The sequence below is a fragment of the Lotus japonicus genome, chromosome 6 (assembly GCF_012489685.1).
Source record: "Lotus japonicus ecotype B-129 chromosome 6, LjGifu_v1.2".
Lineage (NCBI taxonomy): Eukaryota > Viridiplantae > Streptophyta > Magnoliopsida > Fabales > Fabaceae > Lotus > Lotus japonicus.
In genome coordinates this window covers 58,600,076-58,612,910 of record NC_080046.1, presented here as the reverse complement: position 1 = coordinate 58,612,910, position 12,835 = coordinate 58,600,076, and the positions used below count along the sequence as shown (strand labels likewise).

The following is a 12,835-nucleotide window of genomic DNA, read 5'->3' as shown; positions in this document are numbered from 1 at the left end:
GTTACACAATATATATTAATTGGATAATTCGTGCCGAATGCAATGAATAAAAATGCTTATTTGAATTCATGAGGTCGAAAATTTGATTCTTATGAGACATATTATTGTGGAAATCTTTTACCTTTTAGCACACCCAGGTTGAACATAATTGCTTCAATAGAGATACATGTAATTAAACAAAAAATATGATAGTTAAATTTGATTATGTAGATTTTTTAAACTGTTAATTTATGTATTAACATTTTTTTTTTTTGAAAGTAAACATGAAATATATTAAACGCCAACTGGCTCAAGGTTTATTACATCAGCATCAAGCAACGGGAACGCGGCTAAAGGAACCTCTTCCACCCAAACCATATTGGCATGTATTAACATTGTAATTAAAAAAGAGAATAAACTATTCCTAGTTGAAGGTCAAAGGTAGGTGGATGAATAAGAGCATGACTGAGGAAGTGACACTACAAGGATCGAAGAGAACACAAAAGCGACCTTTCCATTCTCCAAAAGATCATCAAATCCAACTCCAGCTTCTCACAAATTGTTCCTTATAAGTAGTATTAATCATCTTCTCTGCTTTCAACATTCAACCTCAGATTACTTCACCACCTTTGTTCTCTGATCTCATCATCATGGCTCACTTGGCGGTATCACAGGTAGCCATCGTTTTCTCCACGTTGACACTCTTTTTCGCTTCCCAGCTCAATTGGGTCACCTCAAATGGATTCAAAATTTGACCTTTTTGTCTTTGTTTTTACTTTTTATTCCCCGACTATTTTCCATCTGGGTTTTTGATTGATGCATGAGTCTTTGGAGAATTAACCCAAGTTGGATTTTTTGTTTGTTTGATAGAATTTTATTCACGAATACTGAGACTTTTGTTTTGTGGGTTTTTTCGCAGATGGCTGTAACTGTTCCTGTTGGCAGTGATTTGTCTATCCGAAGATCAGGGTTTAAGGTTTGGTGTTTCTTCTGGAAACATTATTATATGAATGTTTTATTGCTTTTGCTCATTTTTGTCATGTGAAATTTATACACCAAACTGTCTGAAGGATCTCAATTTATATGTTAGATTTTTATGATTAATTTGATTTGGTATGGCTGCTATAGAACCTCCAGGGAGCAATTATTAAGATTGGTGGATGTTTCTCTCTGTATGAGATTTGAAGAAACTATATTTTTCCATACAATTAATCTGGTTTATTTAATCATTTCTGTATCTACAAGCCTAATGGATTGAGATATCATATCGGTCAGCAACGAAAGTCTTATTTTAATATTTTCCCAAGTGAAACTGTTGGTTCATTGGTTGTTGGTCTAGATGATCTTCCACCTAGAACTGTTGCAACTGAATATTATGATATTAGGCATGTAAAGCTTTGGTATGACGTAGTATTTTGGTTCTCCAAGTGCTCCTTATTAATTGATTTCAAAAGTTTGTCTGAGAATGATACTGCAGTTGTTAGAATAAGATATGATGTTCACTTAAGCTTCCTGTTTTGGTTATATAATTTGCATTCTTAAGGAAAACTAAACTTGATGTTGCAGGCATCTAGCTTCAGCTTTCAGGATAAATCATGGGCACCGGCATTTACTTTGGACTTGAAAGCAAACAGCTCCTTTGTAAGAAGTCGTCAGGTGATATGCCTGTCAGTGCCAGTGCAACAAGCGACTGGGCCCAAAGTTACTGTCTCCCCATTAGAATTGGAAGAAGCTCCCGAGCCTCCCTTGAACTTACACAAGCCTAAACAACCTTATACAGCAACAATTGTTTCTGTTGAGAGAATAGTGGGACCAAAGGCTCCAGGGGAAACTTGTCATATTGTGATTGATCATGATGGAAATGTTCCCTACTGGGAAGGACAGAGTTATGGTGTTATTCCACCAGTAAGTGACTTGTTGTTAGTGATACTCATTTTATGCTTTCGCTTTGATTAGTGGACGTTAATCCATGATGATTGATCCTTGGCTTCAGAATATTTAGTGAACTAATTTCGATGAAAGGACCTTGTTTTGGATATCTTACAATATCCAACCAAATGTCCTTCGTATTCAAAGTTTAATATTATTGGCCCTTGGTAGAACTTTACTTGGTTCTGCTTTGCCTTCACATTCCATCTGAAAACTAGTGGTACCTTTTAAGTTTGTTAATTCATATAGGTTGCTGCCTTTCGTTTTTTTGGGATTAGATGTAGGGTTTCATGCAGTTAAATGCTTAAATGATTTCATAACTCATAAATGCCATTGTACATTGGTGGCAGGGTGAAAATCCGAAGAAACCTGGGAGTCCCCATAATGTTCGACTCTATTCAATTGCCTCCACAAGATATGGAGATTCTTTTGATGGCAAAACAGCTAGCTTGTGTGTGCGTCGAGCTGTTTATTATGATCCTGATACAGGAAAGGAAGATCCCTCTAAGAATGGTGTTTGTAGCAACTTCTTGTGTAACTCAAAGCCTGGAGACAAAGTTCAGGTAACAGGTAAAAGCAAACCCTTTTTTGCACCATCAAAGCTTGAAATGACTTCTAAGTTCTTTCATTAGTTACTCAGAATTCATATTTTTGCAAATTAATAGAGAGAACTTCTAATCTCTTCTGGTTCCCTACACACCTTATCAAAAGTGTGATCTGACAGCTTTACAATGGCTATGTCTCCTCAAAGAAATGCCTGAACGTGCCTTGCTTTTGGAATTTCTTTACCAACTAGAGGAGGGTACCTTGTTGACTGCTACTTGTTTGCTTGTTAATCAATTGGACTTCATTGGCGGCCTCTATATGTGAAAATACTAACTTTCTTAAGTAATAGATGGGGCAATTGGGGATACATGATGAAGTTTCCGAATTACGTAATGAACAATGACTTGAAAATTTGAAATTATATAGACATGGTGATTTGGTATGCCTGAATTCTTTACTTCAAAAGGTTTTCATGTTGTATTCTAGTGAACCTATTTTTCACGATTTAACAGCTCTTCTTAGATTCCAACATTTGGTCCTTCGGTTAACCTCAAATTCTTATCATACAGACATGGTAATGAAAAGTGATAAACTAAATAAAGAATAAATCCTTACAGGATAGTTTACTGTTCGTAACCGCATGTCCATATTCATGACTTTTGCACCTATTAGATTTTTGTCTTGTGTAGTTTCCACTTTACACTGAATATTATGGTCTTTCTTTCCTCCTCCAATTATCTCTTTCATTATGGTTTGTCTTGCTCAACGTATAAAAATGAAAATTTTATATATATTATTGAGTGTTTGGTTATATATGCCTATGTTTTTGCGTATCTGTGTTTTCTCAAGATATACACATGACACTAAAATGAAATTTGTCCACTGCCAAATTTCTTGGTGACAAATTGGGTGTTCACTCTAAATTTTACTTTCAACTGATAAATAACTTGCAATTTTACGTTCACTCTAAATTTTATCTAAGTTGTTTTATATAGAAGGATGGATAACAAAATTGTAAGATAAACTTCTGATCATTTAACTCATCTTGGGTTGTCAACAAATGTTGGTTTTTCACATACATTCTACAATTTTCTTTGCAGGCCCTTCAGGGAAGGTAATGCTTTTGCCTGAGGATGACCCAAATGCTACCCATATAATGATTGGGACCGGCACTGGTGTTGCTCCATTTAGAGGCTATCTTCGTCGAATGTTCATGGAATCTGTCCCTACATTCAAGTTTGGCGGACTAGCATGGCTTTTCCTCGGTGTTGCCAACACTGATAGTCTTCTCTATCATGATGAATTTACCAAATACCTCAAGGATTACCCAACCAACTTCCGCTACGATATAGCCCTTAGCAGAGAGCAGAAGAACAAGAATGGTGGCAAAATGTATGTTCAGGATAAGATTGAGGAGTACAGTGATGAAATCTTCAAGCTCCTGGATAACGGGGCCCACATTTATTTCTGTGGTCTGAGAGGGATGATGCCTGGGATTCAAGAAACACTGAAAAGGGTTGCTGATCAGAGAGGAGAAAATTGGGATGAGAAGCTCTCACAACTTAAGAAGAACAAGCAATGGCATGTGGAAGTTTACTGAGTTCTCTAGTGCAAATGCTGAGTAGTTTCATCTTTCTGAAAACTTTGATATTGTTTTAATTAATAATCTTTATTGAGCAGCTTGAGTTGCTGTATGTGTTCTTTATTAGCAGATTACAATGAAATGTTGTCTTGATGGATACAAATTTAAAAAACCAAGTCATCGGTGGTGCTATAGAGACATTCTTGGGTAATTTTGTTAGTGCAGGAACATTTCTTTTGTCGACATTTGAATTATTATGTTCCCTCTAGACCTAGAATAACATCAAAAGGTATCAAGTTATAATTGTGTTTGAACTTGTATGAAGAATCATGTGTAGTGTTCTTTAAAAAAATATTGTTAACTACTAGTTTATGTTCTTATATGAGCCAATGTCATGTTCAAGGATATCTAAATAAACAATTTATATAGGTATTGGATTATATTCTACCATCTTATCACTTTAATATCATGTTAATTGTGATGTGGCAATAATGATGAATTCAATTGTATAAAGTTTGTTTACCAGTCATTCTCAATAATAATGTTCATAGAAGGGGCGGAATCCAAATCCGAACATTTTGACAATTACGCTTTACAAACTTTTTATGCTCCAAACAGATGATCAGGAAAAGGAAATAACAAAACAAAAGCAACATCTTAACCACAAATAATGTAGTGCTTGCTCACCTCGTCTCTAAACCATGGTCGGTGATTTGAACTTTACTAATAGAAATAAAGCACATTTCACAGTAAGTTATTTTTCATTTTGTGCAGCGAGCAGCTGTAGTGGAGATATGTTGTGGGCGACCGATACACTAATTACAAAAACTAACATCTTAACTCTCATCAACATTTCTTTTCATCATCAAGGTATCAATAGGGGGAAATTGTTTATGCAAGACAGGAAATTAATTAATGGAAATAGGAAATAATGAGGAAAAGACAAAGGAGTGAACGGTGGGATGCTATGCTATGCTAGGTACAAGAACTTCATGTATCTCCGACAATGACAGATAGTCACTAACCAACCCTTTTTTCATATTCATTTCTCACAACACAACATCACCAATTCACATTCTTTTCCCTTACGTTCCTAACCATTCAAAGTAAAACCCATCACCAAAAAGTTAACGTTAAACGCTTAAATACTAAGCAACAAAACAAACACCACACTTTGATACGTTTCGCGGCGGCTTCTCACATCATCTCTTAATCATGAGGTCAGAGGTTTAATTCACGTCTATAACAATGAAGTTCGAGTATCCGCGACAAGAGAATCGGTCCCTCGTCTCTTAATCATGAGGTCAGTGGTTTAATCCACGCCTATGAGGATGAAGTTCGAGTATCCGCGATAAGAGAATTGGTTCCTTATCGAAAAAAATAGATTTGTTTGTGTTAGATTAATTTTTAAACCTTTCCAAAATAATTTTTTAATCAGAAAACCTTTTATATTCATAGTTAGCCAGCAACCACTGACTTTTTCATACAAGGCTATGTCACTGCGACTGATTTCCAATTTTGCATTCACACAACCCACGGGTCCACCTCTGTAGATGGCGTCGCTCACGGGATTCGCCATCACGATCGTCCTCTTGCTCGCCGGAGACACCGCCGGGAGGGAGATCCGGCCATCCAACCACGGCCTCATTTTCCAGACCTCGCCGCCGGCCAATTCTTCGCCGGGAATGAGATCCTTCTTCAAAGGCTCATCCTCCTCGTCCTCGTCTTCCGACGCTTCGCCTCGGAACATCACCGAGTCCCTGCCGCCGGCGTGGTTGAGCGCCAGTCGCGGCGGAGGACGGCGGGTGGGAAGAGCGTTAGTGATTGCCAGCTTGGTGTGTGGAATCACAGGTGGCATTCTATTAGTGGCTTCTGGTTTGCTCTATCTGTTTAAGAAACGAAGAAGAAAGCCCAGCTTAAACGAATCGTTTCGTGATGATGATGATGATGGGAATAATAATAATGTTCACAATGCCAACAAAGTTGAGTTGGCAGTGCCTAATCCATCACTAAGAGTGAGTTCTTTTCTTCTTCTTAGGCTCTGCTTTATCTATTTTGAATTCAATTTCCCTTAGTTAACTTTTTTTTATATATATAACAGTTGGCTGAGTTCGACTCCGATCACCATCATTAGTCAGGTCCATACTTTCAGGACTACAAGTGACCGTTTACCGAGATATTTACGGATCATTCACCAACACAATTTTCATGTCCGGAAGTGAAAATTGAACATACTACACCTTATGAGAGAAAGTGGTATATCCCTCTTTGTTACTTTGTTGTAGAGTGTTGTTTCTCTTCTCTTTCTCTTTCACTTTTTTTTTTCATTTTTGGATTGACCGTTTCTTTAGCGTTTCTAATTCTATGTAGAGGTGAAGGATAGTTGTGTAAATTGATGCTGCTTTGTACATTTGATTTACATTTATTCATAGCATTATTTTGCGTTTTAAATTCTTTCATTATAAAAAGTGCGTGCTTATTCCAACGTTGTAAACTTGCAATGATAAATTAATGAGAGATGCTAGGTAAACATCTATTGAATTGGACGTGAATATGTTTTTTCTCAATCCAATGACTTTACTTAGTTGAAAAAACTCAAAAATGTGTCTTGGAAAATCAAATTATATTATATCAATTGAATGTGTAAAGCGAAGTTTTTTCCCATTTTGAGACCGATAAATAAAAATGAAGTTGGCATTAAATTGGAAGTGAGATCCAATAAACTAGAGTATGTGGCCCTTGAAATGTTAGTTAGATGGTACTTTAAAATCATATTTTATTAGATAGTGGTTAAACTTACCTTTGTCCATCATTATCTTAGCATTTATTCAGTTCGGATGTGTTTTGTTTTATTTATTAATTTTTTAAAACATTTTTTCAAAGCTCACTAATTAAAATATTATTTAGTTCCATTCAAAATAACATAAGATATTTTTTTCCTTTTTAACCTCTAATTTCACCCTATAAAAAAATTATGGCCTAATATTTTTTTTGGTTACAGCCTAATATGATTGAATGTCTCACAATTAAACTCTTTCAATAAAAATATAAAATTTGACGAAATGAATAAATTGAAATAGTTTTAGAAACGAAAGAAAGAAAAAGTGCAACTAAGTCATTTTTTAAAAGGGGATGCAAAAAGAAGTCATCAATGAAAGTTATCTATCAATTATCAAATAGAATTGAGCTTAAATACACATGCGCTTTCTGAATTTCCAACAAGCAAAAGCACGCTACTTGTACTAAATAAAAGTATATCACGTCTGTACATGTTGGCCCATATATATTCCAGCCAATCTCACTGTTGTTTCTCCACCTCTCAATATACAAATACAATAATATAAAATTAATTCGAAAGGAAGAGAAACTGATCAACACATGCTATAATATAGTTATAGCAAATGATAGTTTTCACTTTTTCTTGAACCAATGGACATGTACACTTGCAAGGTGGCATTTGCTGCACACATAAGTAATTATCTAATAATGAACAAATTCTTTGCTGTGGAGATGTTATATTCCTTATTTGCTGCACACATAAGTAATTAAGTGATAATGAACAAATTACAAAAAACTATTATGATCTCTCACTCTTTTCATATTCAATGTTTGGCTAAATAATTTAACAGACATAAATTAAATGAAGAACAAGATAGAGATTAACTTATTTCTCAAGGATAATGAGCTAAAAGTATAAGAGAAAGAATTACAATGATTTCATTGAGAGAATGGATAGGCTACCAGCAGTTAAGTAGCTATTGATCAAGAGGAATCCACTCGAGCTCTAAATCTATTTCTCCAGATTCAACATTCTGGAGCTTGAGTGTCATATTTTGTTTAACCTTACCATCATCAATATTGACTGTACTATCCTCAATCAGTGCATTGTCATCCGATTTCAACCATTTTCCTATCTGCATATCGCCAAACATTCCAGCATCTCCAAACGCCATAGCAGATGTTATCAGCGACTGAAGATCAATGTCCGCTTCTCCCATTATATCATCAGCAGAAAATGTGTCGTGATCATATACTTTCTGCGACATAGCCAGATGTCATATTCTCATATCAGAAATAATCTATTTTCTTTCTCATCCACTCGCACACACAGAAAAACAACACAAACACAGGCAGCTAGATTTGGCTCAATTTAATAGGAAACACATAGAAGTTAATGCATGTTATCCACAACGTCAAAATTCAACCATACCAATTTCAGTTGTCCATACTCCTCGGGAACAGACAGCATATGTTCCTCATTCCAGACTGGATTCAAGTTGCTCTTCACTACTGCTGTCTGGACAGTCTGCAGGCCATAGCACCAAATCAATTTCAGAAAGAAAATCATCACCATTTATGATTTTTCAATTATAATAAAAGATAAAGAGCAACAGGTTCCCCAAGAATGATATACTGACAGGAAAACAACCAACCTGTTGGCCAAGGCTCAAAACAACATACGGGTCGCTTGTCTTTATATCTCTGATAGCTAAATTTGTGCCTTTTATCACTTTCACCTTCAACAATCCAATAAATTCTACCATGCCTTCCTGTTGTTACCACCAATATCAGTTACATTCCAAGGAAATCACTCATGAGAATAACTGTGTTGCCGTTGCTGCCAAATAGTAAAGTTGGCCAATGCAATATGCTTCAGCTCATCTTATCTTATATTAAATTATCTTTTAATAGAATTCAGAAAGCTTTAATCAGGTACAACAATGATTCAACCCAGTGAAAATCTATTTCACAAAAAGATGCTCACTAAAAATTTGGTCCCAGTTTATAAAAAAAAAAAACTAAAAATTTGGTCCCAATAATTTCCCCCACCCATGAAAGTAGTCAGATAACCAGATGAACAAACACATAACAGTTACCAGTCTCTGTGTACTACTACTTTTGAAACTATCCATAAAACTTTTGGCAGAACTTGATCCTAGACTGCTTTTTCCAGACACAATGCGCAAACTAGGTTTCAAGAATTCTTGAAGCTCATACTTTGACCTGCAGTAAAAATAGTCAGAATTAAAACGGCAGTCAATTAAATAGGGCCTTCAACTGACTGGTTGAAAGAGTAGCGGAGTCAAGAAAGTAAATGACTAAGCAAATGGGCTGAACAAATATCAGAGTGAGGGAAAGAATAAACAATGTTCCGCATTGCCTACTTTAAGGTGATCAGAGATATGAGAATTTCAAGATGAACCAAATGATGCTAACAACCGATAGTGCATTGTGTATGAGAAAGCATGTCTAACCGTATAAACTTTGCACGCTGCTCATGACTAGCATCTGGTCCGGGTTTTGTATAGCCTTCAGGAAAGTAAGCCTCATAAATTGAATTAGCAGAAGCATTTCCTCCAACTTCAATCATTGCTTCTACTTCATCCTCTGACCAGTCATCCAATGTCACAGACAAAACCTGAAAGTTAAAAATGATGTTGTCAAACAAATAAATTAACTTCAGCAATAATGCCATTCTTAGCCCACTGAAAACAAACTAGGTCACATTACATGAACATGATTTGACATCATGTTAGCATAAAAGGAAAAAACAGGCCATATTTGACAAATAATGGTGGAGGATGGCGGATTCAAGCGGAATATCAGCCGGCAGGCTTACTAGAATTCCGCCATGCCAACACTGATCACGTCAAATCCATTTCTGGTGCAAGTTCTGGAAAATGAACAACCCAAACATATCTTTCAATTTGCTGAAGACAAAAAAAAATGGAGAACATATTTGAACTTCAAATACTTTTTTTTGACAGAACTTCAAATACTTCTCTTTAGAGAAAAATGATAATCTCAAGTAAAGTGGATATTGGCAGCAATGCCTTTCACAACAATGAGACAACCTGTAAATGGTTTACCTTTTTTCATATTGGTAAATGTGAATTGTTTACCTTTGATATATGAGTTCCAAGGCTTCTGTGCACACCACAACATTTTAAGCATATAAAAACTCCAATATTGGCAGACCTGAAATGCAGTTAACAAAATGAATTCACAGTTTAAAAGAATGATATTCAAGTCACATTCTTTTCTTTATTATAGTTTACATCTAGTTACTTTCCAAAAGCTTAAGGAACGTCAAGGAGTGTTGATGGTTGGTTCCTTTCGGGGTTGAGAAGATAGAAGAAAATCGAAACCGATCATAAAAATCGAAACAAGTCACATTCAATGAGTTTTTTTTTTTTTTTTTCAGCCAACCCATATCATATCAATCTGATTTTTGGTGTATGTCATTGGGTGAAGATAAGAAATATATAATTACATTTTATCGGTTTTTATCCTCTCATATTATCTCTTCATTAATTGCAAATTTTATAGTACTGCATGTTAAAAATGTTCCTTGCATTTGATTATTCTAGACAAGATTTAAATCATTTCACAACATTGATATTATATTTAATATTTAATCTTTTTGAAAATTACATTTTTATATTCTTCAGTAATCACTTTAATAAAAAAAAATTAACAAAATTGGATAGTAAACATGGTCAAATACACTTGGTTATAATTAATAATAGTTGAGGAGGCCAAAATGAGTGCAAAAATGGCAAGAGTAAAAAAGAGTTATAAGTACTAAATTCTAAAATGCATAGATTTGCAAGTAAAACAACAGATGTGAACGGGTTGGAGGTTGGGTTCTGTGTTGAAAAAGATAATTTTGATAACCGAATCAATTGCAATTGAGTTGGGTTTAGTTTAAACTTATGAAGTGAACTGTTTGTCTAACAGTTCACCAAAAAGAAAAGGTATGATAATGCCATAGTATAAGCCACAAACATTATGAGTGCAAAAATGAAGCACTTACGCCCATTTAGGATCTGGAGCGTTACAATCAGCACAACAACGATTATCGCTCTGAAGTAATAAATCTTTTAATCTTCTTCTACCTGTAAAAGACCTGCCAATCATTCAACTTCTCAAGAAAAACAAATGAAATTTGTTCTGAAATAGCCCCCTAGCCTATTTGTACTAATTCATGGCCATTTTAAAGCTTCTTAAAGCTTTTACAGTTCAGAATGAACTCTTTAGGGAAGGTATGAGGTATTGGATATAACCTTCAAATCATCCCTTATTCATTTATAATTATTTCATAACTTTCATAAAAATGAAAAATTAACCCTCCCATCCCATTCCCTCCATAGAAATATAACCTTGAGAGCCCAACTAATATAAAGGCAGAGAGAATATCCCCTGATCTGGTATGCAATTCTTAACCAGAGAAAGTTGTCAATCATCATCCTACCAAAATATAGTCAATAGTCATTTTCTGAGGCCCTTAAAGATTTACATGCGCCTAAGAATTAACATTATCAAAAATCTAAAGGAAAAGGTAGCCTAATTGGAGTGTAAGAAAAATCATCTAACTGCCCATAAGTTTTCCCTGGTAAGGGTGGGGGCAAAATAGAAAACAGAAAGGAAAATGCAAGATTCATAGAAATGTTTCGCCAGAACTATCTTGCATGCTTATTGACACATGGATAGATGAATGGTCTCTATCTCTTTATCTTATACAACAATTCACCCTAGAATCTTGCATTATTCTTCAAAATTATGGTTCTTTCTTTATTTTTGGGGCGTTGTGTAGCATTAACAAAAAATAGCTCATCAAGTAGCATGAAGTTTAGCAATAAGTTGTGAATAGAAGAAGTAAAAACTGTATACATGCACAATACATTACAGGAACTAATGGTCATTTTTCATAATGTATTTGGAGTGAGGACCAATCATTTCCACTGATTAGAATTTGCCATCTGATGCAACTGTGATATTCTAAGTTGTAAAGACCTCATTTATGTATTTACCACATCAAGTGTCATAAGATTACCTGAGGCAGGCCTTCCAAGTTCCGGTCTATATTTATTCATTGACATGCTTAAAGGCTAATAAAGCTCACAATCATCCAGGCTGCAACCTCTATAATAGTCAAGCAAAACAATCTGCAAAGGAAGAAACAAATACTTGTTCAAGCAAATTCATTTTCACTGCACAAATGGTGCCAACCAAACAAAACCCCCCTGAAAACAAAAACAAGCTAAAGGGGCCAAAAGGGTATGCAGTATGCTCCATTTTCATTTGGCAAGCTATACAAAAATCACAAATTACTAACAAAAACTAATGAACTTGGAATCAAACAAGCACAATAGTTTTTTTCCTCAGCAACCAGGCATAACAAAAATTAAGATTTCTAAACGAATTGGAAAATGATATATGCGATCAGTGCATGAAATTGGAATCGGAAATCCAATGAGGGAAACGAAAATGAAAATGAAAAGGTTGTTACAACAATTGCAAGCAAGATGTGAAGAAAAGGTGAATTGAGATCAGGATGAACATGGGAGAAGGGATTAATTACCAGTTCAAAGAAGGAATCGAAATGGCTGCGTTTGAATAGAAATGGTGATAGAAAAGTAAAACGATGATGTTGTTGAATTTTGATGTTTACGATGATGATCCAATTAGATTTTTCCAATTCAATACGTGGCAGGAAATGTAAATGTTTTTTTAGAGTAAAGTAAACTCACCCCTTAAGGTTTGTTAGAATTACACTCCACCCCATTCTTATCTAAAATCTACATCCCACCCCATTTTATATAGAGGCAAATTTAGTGACGAAAAATATTTTTCATTAATAATTAGTTATTATTTAAATTGTTAATCAATAATTTCAAAAAAAAAATCAATATAATCCAATAAATTTAAAAATGAAAACATCACAATCCTCCTCATTCTCTCAATCGCGTTTTTCCTCCGTAAATTCATAATGCAAATTATGCAATAGCACACCTG

The 12,835-nt window shown here is 35.0% G+C and overlaps 3 protein-coding genes across 3 annotated transcripts; 2 read left to right on the top strand and 1 right to left on the bottom strand.

Moving 5' to 3' along the window:
- The first annotated feature begins 465 nt into the window (after positions 1-465).
- On the top strand, positions 466-4,247 carry LOC130724397 (ferredoxin--NADP reductase, root isozyme, chloroplastic). The gene is made up of 5 exons (XM_057575611.1): positions 466-653; positions 899-955; positions 1,546-1,884; positions 2,259-2,478; positions 3,555-4,247. Exons 1-5 carry the CDS (start codon positions 630-632, stop codon positions 4,052-4,054), a joined length of 1,140 nt encoding a protein of 379 aa, XP_057431594.1. The 5' UTR covers positions 466-629; the 3' UTR covers positions 4,055-4,247.
- A 1,180-nt stretch (positions 4,248-5,427) lies between these two features.
- Positions 5,428-6,487, top strand: LOC130724399 (uncharacterized). The gene is made up of 2 exons (XM_057575613.1): positions 5,428-6,051; positions 6,138-6,487. Exons 1-2 carry the CDS (start codon positions 5,590-5,592, stop codon positions 6,168-6,170), a joined length of 495 nt encoding a protein of 164 aa, XP_057431596.1. The 5' UTR covers positions 5,428-5,589; the 3' UTR covers positions 6,171-6,487.
- Positions 6,488-7,600: 1,113 nt separating this feature from the next.
- Positions 7,601-12,523, bottom strand: LOC130724398 (ADP-ribosylation factor GTPase-activating protein AGD12-like). The gene is made up of 9 exons (XM_057575612.1): positions 12,402-12,523; positions 11,874-11,985; positions 10,854-10,935; positions 9,940-10,015; positions 9,292-9,455; positions 8,914-9,040; positions 8,470-8,586; positions 8,247-8,342; positions 7,601-8,073 (listed from the first exon to the last, which is right to left on the bottom strand). Exons 2-9 carry the CDS (start codon positions 11,917-11,919, stop codon positions 7,792-7,794), a joined length of 990 nt encoding a protein of 329 aa, XP_057431595.1. The 5' UTR covers positions 11,920-11,985; positions 12,402-12,523; the 3' UTR covers positions 7,601-7,791.
- Between the last annotated feature and the right edge of the window lie 312 nt (positions 12,524-12,835).

Bases quoted from the DNA above. Each gene is read 5' to 3' on its own strand.
- LOC130724398 (XM_057575612.1), bottom strand. From the start codon at position 11,919: ATGTCAATGAATAAATATAGACCGGAACTTGGAAGGCCTGCCTCAG. The intron at 10,936-11,873 runs GTAATCTTATGA...GGTCTTTTACAG, and splicing joins ACTTGGAAGGCCTGCCTCAG to GTAGAAGAAGATTAAAAGAT. The intron at 10,016-10,853 runs GTAAGTGCTTCA...ACTGCATTTCAG, and splicing joins GCTCCAGATCCTAAATGGGC to GTCTGCCAATATTGGAGTTT.
- LOC130724397 (XM_057575611.1), top strand. From the start codon at position 630: ATGGCTCACTTGGCGGTATCACAG. The intron at 1,885-2,258 runs GTAAGTGACTTG...CATTGGTGGCAG, and splicing joins GTTATGGTGTTATTCCACCA to GGTGAAAATCCGAAGAAACC. The intron at 2,479-3,554 runs GTAAAAGCAAAC...TTTTCTTTGCAG, and splicing joins AGACAAAGTTCAGGTAACAG to GCCCTTCAGGGAAGGTAATG.
- LOC130724399 (XM_057575613.1), top strand. From the start codon at position 5,590: ATGGCGTCGCTCACGGGATTCGCCATCACGATCGTCCTCTTGCTCGCC. The intron at 6,052-6,137 runs GTGAGTTCTTTT...TATATATAACAG, and splicing joins TGCCTAATCCATCACTAAGA to TTGGCTGAGTTCGACTCCGA.